The 16,630-nt window shown below is 47.9% G+C and overlaps 2 protein-coding genes across 3 annotated transcripts; both read right to left on the reverse strand.

Annotated features, from left to right (window-relative positions):
• Positions 1-728: 728 nt before the first annotated feature.
• On the reverse strand, positions 729-11,664 carry DQX1 (DEAQ-box RNA dependent ATPase 1). The gene is made up of 11 exons (XM_007523360.2): positions 11,425-11,664; positions 10,974-11,167; positions 10,067-10,451; positions 9,497-9,730; positions 9,309-9,408; positions 8,542-8,700; positions 8,037-8,228; positions 3,332-3,451; positions 2,969-3,159; positions 2,264-2,454; positions 729-1,561 (listed from the first exon to the last, which is right to left on the reverse strand). Exons 1-11 carry the CDS (start codon positions 11,659-11,661, stop codon positions 1,405-1,407), a joined length of 2,160 nt encoding a protein of 719 aa, XP_007523422.1. The 5' UTR covers positions 11,662-11,664; the 3' UTR covers positions 729-1,404.
• A 1,071-nt stretch (positions 11,665-12,735) lies between these two features.
• AUP1 (AUP1 lipid droplet regulating VLDL assembly factor) lies at positions 12,736-16,622 on the reverse strand. 2 transcript variants are annotated; one of them, XM_007523362.3, is made up of 12 exons: positions 16,394-16,622; positions 16,172-16,309; positions 15,941-16,091; positions 15,548-15,732; positions 14,459-14,531; positions 14,289-14,362; positions 13,994-14,060; positions 13,791-13,893; positions 13,552-13,668; positions 13,317-13,432; positions 13,012-13,130; positions 12,736-12,909 (listed from the first exon to the last, which is right to left on the reverse strand). In XM_007523362.3, exons 1-12 carry the CDS (start codon positions 16,441-16,443, stop codon positions 12,873-12,875), a joined length of 1,230 nt encoding a protein of 409 aa, XP_007523424.1. In that variant the 5' UTR covers positions 16,444-16,622; the 3' UTR covers positions 12,736-12,872. The 2 variants fall into 2 exon arrangements, with proteins under 2 accessions (XP_007523424.1, XP_060043544.1); XM_060187561.1 differs by lacking the exons at positions 12,736-12,909; positions 13,012-13,130 and adding an exon at positions 13,137-13,192.
• Positions 16,623-16,630: the final 8 nt, after the last annotated feature.

The raw sequence follows: 16,630 nt of genomic DNA on the forward strand, positions 1-16,630 counted from the left end.
GAGGCTGAGATATAGAATCATGAGACAGAATCCCCAAGGAACCTATGAGGAAAAAAGCAAAATCCTAAAGATTAAATCCCCCCCACCCACACGCCTTTTCTCCCCCACTAAAGTCTACAGAACACATAATGTACAAGATGGTAGAAGATATCAAGTAGTCCAAGGGAAGAAAAGGGAAAGATTGGAGTAGTAAGATAGAAAGCAAGCAAGCAGGATGTTTCTGAAGTTGGAAAGATTTGTTGATGGAAAGTTGAAATTTTGGGAATGGTTGCAAAAGCCTTTGGGTTTAGGAAGAATAAGGATTTAGGCTGAGGACAACAGGAAACACTTTATATTATTCTTATAGTGTCCTAATTCTTCCTCTTTTGTAGGCAGGTGCATTGTGTAGAATGAACCGAACTATAGGTAGAGCCAGAGGCCAGTTGTATCCAGACTATCCATGGCAACTAGGTTGGTCATTTCACAAAGGCATGACTAGAGGTGGGAATCAAGCAAGAGGCTATCAGTGGAGACCATAAATCTTGCATCTCTCTTTCTTCCTTTTTAAAAATCTTCCTATTTTATTTATTTTCTTTTTATTTTTTAAAGGTTTTATTTATTTATTTATTTATTTATTGTATGAGAAAGACAAGGGATAGAGCCATATATCACTCTGGTAAATGTGCTGCCAGGGATCAAACTTGGGACCTCATGCTTGAGAGTCCAGTGCTTTCTCTACAGGACCACCTCCTGGACCACTCTTCCTATTTCTTTTCTTTTTTTAAAATTTTGTAAATTATCTTTATTTGTTGGATAGAGACAGCCAGAACTTGAGAGGGTAGGAGGAGATAGAAAGGGAGAGAGACATCTGCAGCTCTACTTCACTACTCATGAAGCTTTCCTCTTAAGGTGGGGACTGAGGACTTGAACCTGGGTCCTTGTGCATTGTATCACTGCACTTAACCAGGTGTGCCACCACACACCCCCTTTTTTCTTTTCTTTTTATTTTCCACCCCAGTTTCGAATCTTTCATAGGTTTTTATCTCTAACTCTCAGCCGTTGTATATGATGCTACAAAACCAAACTCAAAATTGGCACGTCCATGGTGCTACAAAACAGATTTTATAGACCAAAAGGCAGTACAAGGATGGATCTGGCATAAGTTGGATCTATGCCTGTGGGGAGGAGGGCATGCCAGTTTCTCTCCAATAAATAAATCAAGGCCAAGGCTAAGGCTAGGTTCATAGCCTGTGTAGACTAGCTTACCCTGTTTCCTCTACTAGTCCACCATTTGTTGGGACTCAGGTTCCAGGCATTACATCTTCCCCTAAACTTTGGGTTTCTAAATCTGGTTGGCAGGCTTGGTGCTAGCCTGAAGGGGAATCAAATGTGATGAGTTGAGCTCAGTTCCATTCCTTAGGTAGGTCACTGCAGGACACAAGGATCTCCAAACTCTTGGGTGGAAGAGGGTTCTTTCTCTTTTGAAGAATCTGCCATTTCATCCCTCAGCTGGTTCAGCAGGTCTCGGCTCTCACTGGGGGGCAAGTTACTCAGGAAATATGGAGGGGCCAACTCTACCAACCTGACAGGGAGAGTTATAAACAGATTATTTCCACACATAGGATTTTTTTCTTTCAAATGTAGGCTTCTTCTTCTTCTATACACAGTGCTCTGTGGCTCACTTATTTCATTTTATTTATTATTATTTATTTATTCCCTTTTATACCCCTTGTTGTTTTATTGTTGTAGTTACTGTTGTTATTGATGTCGTTGTTGTTGGATAGGACAGAGAGAAATGGAGAGAGGAGGGGAAGACAGAGAGGGGGAGAAAAAGATAGACACCTGCAGACCTGCTTCACCGCCTGTGAAGTGACTCTCCTGCAGATGGGGAGCTGGGGGCTCGAACCGGGATCCTTATGCCAGTCCTTGCTTTGTACCACCTGTACTTAACCCGCTGTGCTACTACCCAACTCCGTTTCATTTTATTTTTTCCCTCCAGGGTTATTGCTGGGGCTTGGTGCCAGCATTACAAATCCACTGCTCCTGACAGGCTTTTTTTTTTCCCCCCATCTTATTGGCTAGGACAAAGAAACTGAGAGGAGGAGAAGACAGAGCAGGAGAGAGATAGACACCTGCTGTCCAGCTTGACCATAAATGTAGGCTTTTAAACTTCTACAACCCTTCTCTTCTCAACTAAATGTTGCTACAATCCACTAAGACCCCCAGATCCTCATCTATTCTTAAAGAGGAGGCAGTGTAGGAGAAGATGTGTCAGGGAACTCACATCTGTGGTTGAATCTCAGAAACAATGGAAAGGCAGTTGTCTTTGGAAATGAAGAAGTTGTGATAAAGCACCCATTGTGGAGGTCTGGCTGGAGCCCGACGGCTTCGGTAGCAGCAGTAGGGGGACAACTGGGCCACGTGTTTGTGGGTTAAGAGCAGGTAATTTCCAGTTCCATCTGTGTCTCGGGCCACCTCATTAAAAGACAAAGATATTGAAAGAATAAGTGAGAGGGAAGAAGCAAACCATAAAGAAAAACAGAGCTGAGGGCTAGTAAGGGTGGTGAGAGTATTCAAAGTAAAGCATTAACTATAGCTATAGCCCCTACACTATTGTGTGGCATTTCTTTTAAAAAAAAATTTTATTATCTTTATTTATTTATTGGATAGAGGCAGCCAGAAATCAAGAGGGAAGGGGAGAGAGAGAGAGAGACAGACACCTGCAGCACTGCATCACCACTTGTGAAGCTTTCCCTCTGCAGGTGGGAACCAGGCACTTGAACCTAGGTCCTTGAACCTAGTGTGTGTGCTCAATCAGGTGCACCACCACCCAGCGCCCCCCACCATGGCATTTTCTACAGTCTCTTGTACCTCAGAAACTCAAAGGAAAAAATCCTTTAACATGACCACCTGAACCTCAGAGGTAGTACTCCAATCTTTGTTCTGTTTGCCTTTGCTCCTCTATGACGCTCCTCATTTCCCCCCTAACCTTAAGAAAGTATCCTGACACTAGTGCTTTCTGAAGGTCTCTGCGATTCTGCTCAGAGCCAAAGGCTGGCTGTGACAGGGGAAGTTCAATCCGTTGCATGAGTTCTAGGAGTTCTCCTCGAAGTTTTTGGGCTTGGCACAATGCTGCCCAGTTCAGACCCCGAGCCTTGCACCAAGCCTTGTCTGCTCCATCTAGAAGAAGGAAAAGACCAGTTGTCAAGCCTTTGAAGCCCTTCCCAGGAATGCAGCCCTTGGTTGAAGGACCTCCTCTTCTTGGGTATAAAATTGTTAGCTGGTTCCATACCACTTCCCTTTCTTTGGAAAATCTAAGATTTGATAAAAGGTTTTACAGTGGGCTGCTCACTCTGTATAAAGTCTTCATACACCTGGATCAGAGAGCTGTGATCTCCATCAGCGTGTTCCAGGGCCCGACGCAAGGCAGCTTCCTCTGCACAGCGGGGAGGATGGGTATACCCAGGGGCAGCTGAAGGCAGAAGAGAGGAAGTTCATTTTAGAGAATGGAAATGGATTATAATCCAGATGGAATACTAAAAGGTAACAGTGGCACTCTGATAGCTTTATTCAAAAGACATTGGTAACTTCTTTTTCTTTTTTTTTTTTTAATATTTATTTATTCCCTTTTGTTGCCCTTGTTGTTTTATTGTTGTAATTATTATTATTGTTGTCATTGTTGGATAGGACAGAGAGAAATGGAGAGAGGAGGGGAAGACAGAGAGGGGGAGAGAAAGACAGACACCTGCAGACCTGCTTCACTGCTTGTGAAGCGAATCCCCTGCAGCTGGGGAGCCAGGAGCTCAAACTAGGATCCTTAGGTCAGTCCTTGCTCTTCATGCCACGTGTGCTTACCCTGCTGTGCTACTGCCTGACTCCCAATACCTTCTTTTTCTTTCGTCTCTCTCTCTCTCTTCTTTCCTTCCTTCTCTCCCTCCCTCCTTCCTTCTCAGAGCACTGATCAGCTCTGGCTTACGGTGCTGCTGGGGATTGAACCTGGGACCTCAAAATTTCAAGCATGAAAGTCTTTTGCATAACCAGTAGGCTGTCTCCCCAGTCTCACTGATAACTTTTAAACTGTTATGTTTTATTAGTCCTTGAATGTAGATGAAAGACACTCTGTCCTCAAGATGTCTGGAGTTTGGTGAGAGTAAGCAAACTAGAGACCAAACAGTGGGTCACCCAGTTGAGGGCTGGTGTTATAGTGCACAAAAACCTGGGTGCAAGCCCCCAGTCCCCACCTTCAGTGTGGAAGCTTCATGAACAGAGAAGCAGTACTACAGGTGCACCTCTTTCTCTCTTCCTCTCTAATTCCCCTCTTAATTTCTGTCTGCCTCTATCCAATCAATAGTAATAAGTAAATATTTAACAAGTAAGTAAACTTGTTAAACACAATAGATGAACAGGCCAGTAATTAAGCTTAAGTAGGAATTAGTTCAGTGGAGAAGGATTAGAGAGAGTACTCTAGACTGGGAACAACTGGAACAGAAGTCAATAGCAGGGTGTGTTTGCAAAACTGCAAGCTCCTACCATGTATGGCAAAGTGGTAACACTTAGGACTGGAGAGATTGGGGATCGGGCAATGGTGCACCAGGTTCAGCACACATAGTGCAAAACTGGAGGGCTAGGTAAGGGCCTGAGAGACTGGATATCTACACACATCAGTTATTTTTCTGTTTGGAAAGTAAAGACAAGGGCCGGGCGCTAGCACACCAGCTTAAGTGCACATAGTTCAAAGTGTAAGGACCAGTGCAAGGATCAGCACAAGGACCTGCTTCAAGCCCCCGGCTCCCCACCTGCAAGGGGATCACTTTGCAAGTGGTGAAGCAGGTCTGCAGGTGTCTATCTTCCTCTCCCCCTCTGTCTTCCCCTCCTCTCTCAATTTCTCTCTGTCCTATCCAGCAACAACAGTAACAGCAACAGCACTGGAAAAAAAGATGGCTTTCAGGAACAGTGGGTTCATAGTACAGGCACTCAACCCCAATGATGATCCTGAAGGAAGAAAAAAAAAAAAGGAAAGGAAAGACTAGCTTTGGGGAAGAATTTTAAACTAAGAGACCCTGTGCTTATTTAACTTTTTAATCAAATGTAGTTTTTAATTTATGTTAAAAAGTTTTTACTGTATTTGATATAGCCAGATATCAAGAGGGAAGGGGGAGATAGAGAGGAAGAGAGACACCTGCAGCCCTGCTCCACCACTTGCAAAGCTTTCCCCCTGTAGGTGGGGGCCAGGGGCTTGAACCTGGGTCCTTGTGCATTGTAACGTGTATTCAACCAGGAGTGCTACCACATGGCCCCCAACTGTAATTTTTTAAATTTATATGACTACAAATTAATAGGAATGTACATAAACACCAGTCCCACCACCAAAAGACTGTGTCCCATCCCCCCACTCCCCCACTGCCCTGGGAAGCTGAATATCCACCCTCACCGTCACCCCAGGGTTTTTACTTTGGTGCCCTACTCCAGATTTAGTCAAATCCTGCTTTTAGTTTCCCTTTCTGTTCTTCTTTCTCAAAAAGCAAATGACCCTATCCAACTGTAATTTTTATCTGAGTATCGATGCTTGTAGAGGCTACTGAAAAAATCCAGCTGAGCAGTGATGAAGACCAGACACTGACAGTGAACATGGAGAAGACAGAATGTTTTTTTTGTCTCCAGGGTTATCACTGGAACTCGGAGCCTGCACTACAAATCCACTGCTCCTGGAGGCTATTTTTTCCCTTTTGTTGCCCTTATTGTTTATAGTTGTTGTTATTGTTGTCGTTGTTGAATAGGACAGAGAAAAATCAAGAGAGGAGGGGAAGACAGAGAAGAGAAAGAAGACACCTGCAGACCTGCTTCACCTCCCCCCCCCCCACAGGTGGGGAGCAGGGTTTGAGCCGGGATCCTTATGCCAGTTCTTGCACTTTACGTCATGTGGGCTTAACCCACTGTGCTACCGCTCAGCCCCCAGGGTGAATTTTATTATTTTTTTTTTCAAAAATTTTAACCAGAGCACTGTTCAGCTCTGGCTTATGGTGGTGTGCGGGACTGAACCTGGGACTTTGGAGCCTCAGGTATGAGAGTCTGTTTGCATAACCATTATGCTATCTACCCTCCGCCCGAATTTTTTTTTTTAATAGGGTACTTACAGCAAAAGAACCTAGAGAAAGGTTAGCCTAAAGTGGCAGTAGTAGAGCTACAGAGATAATGGCATGATTTCTGTGGTGGTAAAGAGATGGTTTAAAAATCACTTGAAGTGGGAGTCGGGCGGTAGCTCAGCAGGTTAAGCGCAGGTGGCAGGAAGCACAAGGACCGGTGGCCTAAGGATAGGGTTTGAGCCCCGGCTCCCCACCTGCAGGGGAGTTGCTTCACTAGCAGTGAAGCAGGCCTGCAGGTGTCTATCTTTCTCTCCCCATCTCTATCTTCCCCTCCTCTCTCCATTTCTCTCTGTCCTATCCAACAACAATGACATCATCAACAATAATAATTACAACAATAAAACAAGGACAGCAAAAAGGAAAAAAAATATTTAAGAAAAAATTTTAAAAATCACTTGAAGTAGTGAAGACCATTTTGGTAGAAATATCTATCAGGACTTAGATACATAAATGTAAGACTCAAGGGATGGTTATCAGTAAGAAGATACAATGTTTAAACATGTTTAGTGAAATTATCGGACCTTGTAAGTGTTAAGGTGCCACTTCAGACCACGGTTGTGAATGAACTTGTTAAGAGTTCAGAGAATAAGACAAGAGGATCAAGATAGAAGGTAAGCAGAGGATCTGTAGAGCTCAAGGGAGAGATTAATGAGATGGCTATTCAGGAAGAATGGAAACCTGGGGGGGTAGGCAGTAGCACACGGTAGAGTGCACATGTTACCATGTGCAAAGACCTGGGTTTGAGCCCCTTTAGTCCCCACCTGCAGAGGGAAGCTTTATGAGTGTTGAAGCAGGTCTGCAGGTGTCTATCTCCTTCTCCCCGCTCAATATCTCTGGTTTACCCAATAAAATAAAATTTAAAACAAAGAAAAGAAAGGGGAGGCAGATGGTGGTATGTCTGTTTAAGCACACATAGTTCACTGTGCAAGGAACCGTGTTCAAGCCCCTGGTCCCCACCTGCATGGGGAAAGCTTCATGAATGATGAAGCAGGGCTTCAATGTCTCTCTATCTTTTTCCCTCTCAATCTCACCCTCCCCCTCTTGATTTCTCAGTCTATATAAAAATAAATGAACAAATAAATAAACATATATAATAAAATTAAAAAGAAAAAAAGAAAGAAAAAATGGCCACCAGGAGCAGTGGATTTGTAGTGCTGGTAGTAAGCCCCAGAGATAAATAACCCTGGTGGCAATAAAACCAAAAAAAGGATGGAAACTTGGGACAATGATGAGGAGGATGACACAGAGACTTAGAGAAAGTAGTTTCAAGGTGAGAGTACTCAATATTTTCAAGTGTCAAAAGGTCATGATTAATGGCTCAATTTTTTTTTTAACTTATTGGATAAAGACAGAAATTTAGAGGAGAGGCAGGGGGAAGACAGAGAAGAGACAGAAATACACCTGTAGCCCTGCTTCATCACTTGTGAAGCTTTGCCCCAGCAGATGGGGATCAAGGGCTTGAACCTGGGTCCTTGTGTGCTGTAATGTGTATGCTTAACTAGGTGTGCTATCACCCAGCCACCTCAAATGTTTCCTTGGATTAGATTTATAAAAGATCACTGGTAAGGTGATGACTTCAGTGCTGTGGTGGGCCTGAAGCTGGAACACAGACTACACTGGCAGCATAGCAAAGATGGTTCTCTGCAGCAGAAGGGGAGTATAGGGCTGAGAAAGACAGGCGTGGAGTTGCAGTAATAACAGGCAGGAGAGATAGCATGTTGAGGGACAGTGACCAGCAGAGAGAAAAGGCTAAAGAGCTAAGAGAGAGACAAGGCTGGCTTTTTGGGCACTATGAAAGGTGGAACTGGGGCATGAGGGAAGGGACTAGCTGTAGGAGCACCAGAACACCTAGGTGGGCTGGGGTGGGGGCTGAGGTGGCTATAGGCAAGATAGAGAGGAGGGATTTACTTATACCAGTGAGCATGGCAGCGAGGGTGAGCATCTCATCCACACAGTCAAACTCGCATGAGGCCAATAAGGCTTTGGCCAGCTCTGGGGGCAGTAGGAATTCTGAAATGATGATTCCCAGGTCTGACAGGTTTCCATCATCATCCAGGGCTGCCAGATAGTCTAAATCTTCCAGGGCCTGCATCAGCGCTTCTGGAGCTGGTGAGAAAACACGGCTTACAACATCAGGGGTCTCAGTGCTGGTGATCAGGCAGTAGGATTTTTTTTAAAAAAAACTTTCTCATAATTTACTTATTGGATAAAGACAGCCAGAAATTGAGGGGAAGGGGGTATAGAGAGGGAAAGAGATGGAGAGACACCTGCAGTACTGCTTCACCACTTGTGAAACTTTCCCCCTGCTGGAGGGGACTGGGGCCTTGAACCCGGGTCCTTGTACATTGTAACTTGTGTGCTCAACCAGGTGCACCACCACCCAGTCCTGACAGTAGAACTTTGCAGGGGAGATACTTACAAGGCCGGTCCAGGAAATGACAGGCCCCTGGTTCTGCAATCTGTCTTCTTTTCAGCAGTAACACCAGGGGGCTCAGGTTCTCCTCACACAGCCTGGGTTGGGGCAGCGGGGGGAAATCTAGCTCTAGGAAGGACTTAGGGTACAGGCAGAGGCAGGATCCTGAGGGAAGAGGGAAGAGAGACCAGGATCACAGTACAGTTCTGGGTATTGATGACTTTAAATACACACACACACACACACACACACACACACACACACACAGACAGGGAATTTTAGAGAGAAGGGGAGATAGAGAGGGAGAGAAAAAGAGAGAGACCTACAACATTACTTCATTGCTCATAAAGCTCCCCCTGCAGGTGGGGACTGGGGGCTTGAACCTGGATCCTTGCACACTGTCACCTGTATGCTCAACCAGGTATACCACCATCCAGCCCCTGCTGGTGACTCTTTTTTTTTTTTTATATTTTATTTATTCCCTTTTGTTGCCCTTGTTGTTGTTATTGTTGTTGTCGTTGTTGGATAGGACAGAGAGAAATGGAGAGAGGAGGGGAAGACAGAGGGGGAGAGAAAGACAGATACCTGCAGAGCTGCTTCACTACCTGTGAAGCTACTCCCCTACAGGTGGGGAGCTGGGGGCTCAAACCGGATCCTTAGGCTGGTCCTTGTGCTTCGCGCCACCTCCGCTTAACCCGCTGCACTACCGCCCGACTCCCTTGCTGGTGACTCTTTATGTGAGTGATCTCATTGAGGACAAAGTCTCTTCTTACCTGGTGGGGAGCCTCTTGCCCGCAGTTGTCTCGCCTCTGCCTGACACTTGCTGATTGGCCTCAAAACTTGGGATTCTGCTCGGATCTGAGGGTTGTAAACCTGTCACCAGCCCCCACAATGAAGGTGAAGACAGATTAGAGTGGGCCATTTCTGTTTTTAGCCCCACATACCCTCATCTCTCACTCACACTTCGAAGTTCCAGTCCTGAGTCAATGACATGTTGCACAGAAGAGAGGGAGAAGGAGAAGTCAGCCAGCCAATGGGTGACCACGACTTTTCGAGCACTCAAGTCCTTGTCCTCATACACATCCTGAACAGCCTGCCCACAGCCTGGGTGGAGGGGCAGCACCTGTGGTGGAGGCCCTCGGAAAACTAAGGTTCCCACTTCTTTGGACAATGATTCACAGCACAGAGAAATTTCCTGAGGAGAGTGGGAGAGGTGTTTGCGCACTTCTTACCTTTTCGGGTCACAGATCCCTTTGAAAAACTGATGAAAATTATGACCCTCTGCTCTGAAAAAAATGAATGTGCTCATAAAGTTAGGGATATTGGGATTTCAGGAATTCACCAAGCCACAAATCTAGGCATTAGGCAGAATCAGGAGAGCTTTAGACCTTTCTCCTGAAATCCCTTAATTTTTCCTCAGGACCCAAACAGCAAATATTCTAACGCCGATGTTCCCAAGTAGCATTGCTCTCATCTCCTGGGGTAAGGAAGGTGACATACATGATAATTTCCTTTTGCTGCCCATTTTTACCTCCTCACTGGGCAGGTATACTAGAACATCTCCTGGAGTCTCCTCTCGACACAATTCCAGCACAGCTTGGCAGGCAGCTCTCACTCGATCAGTAGGGACAGTGTCCCGGTAGATGGGGGTGGGATGACCCCCAGGTTCACTGGGTACATGCACAACAGGAGAATGGCTCCAGAAAGTGTGGAGCTTGGATTCAAGAGCTGGGTCAGTAATCACAACCATTCTGGGATCCCCAGGCAGGTTTCTAAGCCTGGTATCTCGCAACAGCCCTTGGAGCAAATCTGAGGCCACTGACCGCTCCTGAGCCTCATCCAGCACAAGCACATCCCAGGCTCCAGCACCCCGAGTTGAGGCCACCTCCTGCAGAAGCAGCCTGTCCCAGCAGAACCTGTTGACGTTGGCAGTGGGCAGTAGTCAGTGTGGATACTGACCAGCTGTGGAAGTCCAGGGCAACCTCTCGCCTTAGGGGGCTAGAGTTTGATAGTAAAGTCAGAAAAAGACCCTTTGATGGACATGTGGAACCTTGTGGACCTGTAACTCAGCTACAACCCCACTGATTACACTTTTGTTCACAAACTGCCCTCTAGGTTGGAAAGTGAAATTTATTCCTCTATCTTACCAGAGCACTGCTCAACTCTGGCTTATGGTGGTGCAGGGTATTGAACCTGGGACTTTGGAGTCTCAGGCATGAAATTGTTTGCATAACCATTATGTTATCTCCCCTGCCTCAAAGTGAGACTTCTGCATTGAGGATGAGGTTGGATGGCTGGGGTAAAAGGGCCTAGTGTAGCAGTTATAAGCATGACTGAAGCCTGAGCTGGGCTGAGGGAGGGGAGATGTCTGGGGACCAGTCTTGTTGCTGCTGTGTCAAGGGAATTTGCTTTGGGTCAGATCTTCAGGAGACCCCCACCTGAGCAGGGTGTCTGGCCCGGTGCAGTCCTCCTGGGGGATGCTGTATCCAACCTCGTGGCCCAGGGTCAGGTCCATCTCGTCAGCAACCCGCTGGGCCAGGCTCAGGGCTGCCAGAGGGTAGGGCTGAGTGACAATGACCTGGCCCTTCTGAAAGCCCCTGGCCAGCGCAAACTCTGCACACCATTGAGGGATCTGGGACAGGCAGGGGAGGACAACCCATCAGCAAGATCCAGGACTTAGCAGAAGTGCCAGGGAAGCTATGGCTAGTTTAATCTTTCTTTACTTGGGGGAAGTCCCTTGGTCCTTTACCAGCCAGTACCCCAGGGTCAGCTTAACCAATCTCCCTTTGCCATCCTCCAACCCCACACAGCCCCATTATTTTCTTGCCCAGGGACAGGTCAATTCCCTTATGCCACCCCCTTGTGTCTATTGCCAGGAGGTCACCCCACCTGGGTGCTTTTGCCACATCCAGGCTCTCCAGACACCAGGACCACTCCACTGGGGCTACTTTCCAATTGCTCCAAGAAGGTGAAGCGAGTAGCCCAGATGGGCAAGGCTCGGCGCTGTTCAAGCAGCTCATAGTAGCGGGAAGAGAAAGGAAGCCCATCAAAGGGATTCACAGCCAGTTCAGACTCCTCAGGGTTTGCATCAGACTCTTCTGCTAGCCTGAGAAGCTGAGAAGCCATGATGGCTCTGGCAGGATCTGCAGAAGGCAGAATAGCCATTTATGGTTTTGTTTTGGTGTCACCTTCTTCCTATCTCAGCTGATCCCTGTTACCTTTAGGTGATAATACACTGTATTCCCAACTTTTCTTATCTGTCTGGAAATAGGAGACTCGAGCCAGATAAGTAAGGGACTACCAGAACAGAACTACTACCAGGCAGCCAGGCAGTAAAAACCTTCTGTGACAAATACAGGGGTTCTTAAGGGTAGAGGGGATTATCTGAGACCTGACATTTGTGGGAATGTTCCAAAGAGGAGAGGAAGGTGGCAGGAATTTGGCAACAAGGTAGCAAGGGTCCTGGAATCAAACCTGTTTGTAGCTCTGGGAAGACAGGATGGCAGCCAGTTCCAGACTCAGCAGATCACCACTAACCCTGACCTGTGTGAAGTACAAAGGTGAATTCCGGCTCCACCCTGGGGCTTGGCTCAAACTCCAATCCAAAGACTGGTCTTGGAGTTGGAGTTATTTGCTCCACCTTATTTAATTTAGGAGCCTATGGAAAACAGGCTCCTGCTACCATACTGAGCATGTGTGAACTCTATAGACACAGTATATTGTGTGGATTAGTGAAAGGCTTCTTGGGACTTGTAGTTAAACATTCAAGTTGCTGTTCAGTTGCTACTGGGTCTTCAGTTCAGCACACTTTATTATTTTTTTTGTTGCAAGATCCCACCACATCCAGTGGACTTTTTTTCTTTCTTTCTTTCTTCTTCTTTTTTTTAAGACACAGGGTAAGAAGAGAGGAAAGGCATAACACTGCTCGGCTGCTCATGAAGTTTTCCCTTTGCATGGTGCTCTTCTGTGATAGTTGGGGGCTTGAATCCATGACCTCCAGCATTGTAAAAAGCATTAGTAAGCTATTTCCTGCCCCATTCACGCACTGACATAAAGAGGTGGTTTCAGACAGTTTCTTTTTGATCACCTCCCACAAGAAGATCACCCTCACCTCATCCTCCTCTCCACCCTTCACTACCCAATTAAGGGAAAAGTGGACTTGCTCAGAGGGTTTTTGGACCCAGAGAGGCAACAGAGACCTTGAGTGAAAACCCTGAATTTTAATGTGATATTGGGGGTGGGGAGGCCCCCCATCCCACCCACCCATCCAATCTGTTGTAAGCTGGGTGAGAGCTGCCCCCAGTCTCCGTCCTGCGGCTCTGGGTGCCATCCTGTGCTCAGTCAGCCTCCTGGGCCTGTCTCTCTTTGAATCTCCTGTAGGACATAGAAGACATTGTGTGTGCTTATCCTACTAGCTCCATAATTACTCCATCTCCACCCTGCCCATTCCTACCTACTGTCCTCTAGGCCCCTCACCTTCTTGCGTATTCATAGAGTGCCTGTTTGCGCTCCTGTAGGCTCTCCTGTCGGGCCCAGGAGGACTTGGCAAATGTTAGAGCTGTGGGCTGAGGGGCCACCGGGCGAGAGCTGGGAAACTGAGGTGATCACAATGTCAGAGGACTTGCGAAGTCATCATCACTAAACACGCACCGAATGCCTACTTTGCAAGAGAGGCACTGTGCTAGGGTCTCAGGATTGAAAGAGACATCAGGGATGGGGAATATCGTCAACTTCCCCCTCCTACCCCATTATCCTGAATATGACAATTTCCTGGGTCTCACCTTGGAGGCAGAGACTGAAGGAAGGGACTGGGTCCCCTCAGTGATATCTTCAGGCATGAACGCTACTGCTCCCTCAAGCAGATTAGTGATGGTTAAGTCTACACAACCAGTCCTGGCTGGAGAGAAGTGAAGGTAGGAAAGGGATGTTGTGTTTCCTGTCCATCTTCTCCTTCTATCACCCACTTTATCTTTTAATAATTCCTTTCTTCCTATGTGAGGCTACCCTTTCCCATACCCAGGTCTCTCTGGATGACACTCAGTGGCACATGGGGTAAAACCTCCTTGACTCTCTGAGCCAGAGTTGCCAGCTGCGCATCAGGAGAAGGGCCAGGGGAAGTTGAAAAAGACTGGGCTGTAAAAAAGAAAGCCAAAATGTGGTGAGTTAAGAACTGAAAGTAAAGAAAGACTGACAGAACAGAAATAGAGAGGAAAACACAGGAGGCAAAACATCGCATTGTGCACAAAAGTCACAACCTGGCTGGGGGCGAAATCTGGGGTGTCTCTGTCGCTTCATGTGCTCTGCTTTGTCTGCTGGAGTAAGTCGTGTCCCTGTCTGGCCCAGTTCTCTGGCCACCAGCTAGAGAGAATTGGGACAGTGCAAGTGTCAAGGCCTTTGCTGTTCTTTCCCCTCTATAATGAAAGTCCCCACCTCCACTCTGCCCCATAGACCCTACCACCTGTTGTACACGGAGGGCAAATTCTTCATTCCCTTCCTCCAGCTGCCGATGAACAGGATGGAGCCACCTGCAAAAAACAATCCAGGACCTCACTGGAGTCACGTAGTTGTCACCTTCCCCACCACGCTTCTATTTTCATGTAACTGTGGTGATGAGGATGGGAAAGTCTAAGTAATTTGTATTACACCTGTGGTGGAGCCTTGGTATTAAAAGTTCTGCAAATGGACAGAACAGAGACAACTATTTTCTTGACAGGAGCTCCTCCTAGATACCAAAAAGTAAAGACAATTAGTACCTTACTTGATACACCGTGAAAGGAACAAAAAGTGACCACAGCAGTTCTGAGATCCAGGAGGCATCTGATACAGTCTGAGGGGAGGGCATGAAATGAAGTCTACGTCAGGGCTACCAGGAGCAGGAAACTTCCCCTCCAAGCCCCAGATTCCCTGTCCAATGCACACTCACCACAGAGACTAAGGGTCTCTGGACTCGCAGGGTAAGAGGTTGCACCACATCCTGGATAGAAAATGGCCAGGAACTAGAAAAGAAAAGCGAGTAGGATGGCATTACACTCACCAGTTCATACCTTATTAAAAAAACAGGGAGATGGGCAGTAGTGCAGCGGTTTAAGTGCAGGTGGTGCAAAACGCAAGGACCAGCATAACGATTCGGGTTTGAGCCCCCGGCTCCCCACCTGCAGGGGAATCGCTTCACAGGCGGTGAAGTAGGTCTGCATGTGTCTCTTTATCTCCCCCTCTGTCTTCCCCTCCTCTCTCCATCTCTCTCTGTCCTACCCAACAACAGCAACAACAAAAATAACTATGACAATAAAACAAGGGCAACAAAAGGGAGTAAATAAATATTAAAAAAATAAATTAAAAACCCCCAGAAAATTAGGATTAAGAAGATAGTATAGTGGTTATACAAATGACTTTCATGCCGGAGGCTCTGAGGTCCCAGTTCAATCCCAGCATAATCCAGAGTTAAGCAGTGTTCTGCTGCTGTCTGTATCTCATTAAAAATAAGATATTTGTGGAAGAGGAAAAGAAAAGGAGAGGAAGCTCTCAAGATGTTGCAAGTAGGGAGTCGGGCAATAGCGCAGCAGGTTAAGAGCAGGTGGTGCAAAGTGCAAGGACCGGCGTGAGGATCCCGGTTTGAGCCCCGGGCTCTCCATCTGCCCGGGAGTTGCTCCACAGGCAGTGAAGCAGGTCTGCAGGTGTCTATTTTTCTCTCCCCTTCTCTGTCTTCCCCTCCTCTCTCCATTTCTCTCTGTCCTATCTAACAGTGACATAAATAACAACAACAATAATAAAAAAACACGGGCAACAAAAGGGAAAATAAATTATTAAGTAAAAAAAAAAACTTTAAAAAAGATTTAAAAAAAGATGTTGCAAGTAGATAATGGAAAAAATAAAGACGCTCAGGAGAAAGAAATACAGGTGAACAAATAGGAAAGGAACAGGGAAGGGAGACGGGACGGGGCTGAAGAAAGTGTTCAAACCCAAGAGAACCCAACCACCTACCCAGTTGGAGACCGATAGCTGTGTCACCCACCTGAAGCGCAGGAGTCCCTCCCGGCCATTGGTGGCCTCTTCCTCGGGGAACAGCAGCAGCGAGGTGGGGGGAAGCCTCGTGGAAGCACAGAATCTCTTGAGTGACTCCACCAACTCCCCGGGCCCATCCATCTCCACGAAGCCCCGCGACCAGCATACAAAGCTGGGGGGACTATTGAGCAGAGGCTGGGAACAGGGACAACAGAAAGCCTAAGTAAGTAAATGAGTAAGACAGCGTCGGCAAGTGAGAGGTGCTAACATATGGGACACAGTGCGGGAGTCGGGGTTCCCCGGGGAAAGCCTGCGCGCACCTGGGACAGCAGAGGCCAGCCTTGAGCCTGGTCCCACAGGGTTCTCGGTTGCGCCCCCGGCCCGCCACCCCCTCCCTACTCACTGTGCTACAGCTGGTGAGCAGGTTGACTATGTTGTGGTCAAAAGGCGTAACGTGGTTGGAGATGAGGACCCTGACGCGCTGATCCCGGAGTCCGGGGTCCTCCTGCCGAGCCACGAGCCCCAACACCGCACACATGGTCCGCACCACGAACCTGGGGGCGCAGGCAGCAGCGCTGGCTGCAGTCTCGGGCCGAGCCCAGCCCTCACCCTCCCTGCGGGCCCGGGTCTTCACCTGCGGAAGACGCTGTCCGGCAAGGCGCAGCTGACCAGGAAGACGTGGATGCCAAGAAAGAGGCGCAGGACGAGGAGGCAGAACCCGACGGGAGCGTAGAGCAGCAGCGCGAGGAGCAGGAAGCCGTCACCCGGGAGCCTGTGGGGGGCGAGACAAGAGTCGGTCGGGCGCCGAGGGCCGAGTGGACGCGGGAGCCGGGCCTTCCCGCCGGGCGCCTCTCACCGGTGCGAGTCAAAGAGCCGCTCCGGCCCCGGTGCCTGGGGAGGTTCCATTGCCACCGCTTTAGGGGTGTCCTGCCGCCGCCGCCACAGCCGCCATCTTCACGGCCCGCCGCAGGGGCTCCTGGGTAGGTGGAGTCTCTGGGCATCAGCCCAGGGTGCGGAGACCTGAAATCCTGAGGCGCCCCGGAAGGGCTAGTGGGCCCAGCATGCCTCGCGGCCCCTCGGGCAGCCTCAGAAT

The sequence above is a fragment of the Erinaceus europaeus genome, chromosome 3 (genome assembly GCF_950295315.1).
Source record: "Erinaceus europaeus chromosome 3, mEriEur2.1, whole genome shotgun sequence".
NCBI classification, from domain to species: Eukaryota; Metazoa; Chordata; class Mammalia; order Eulipotyphla; family Erinaceidae; genus Erinaceus; species Erinaceus europaeus.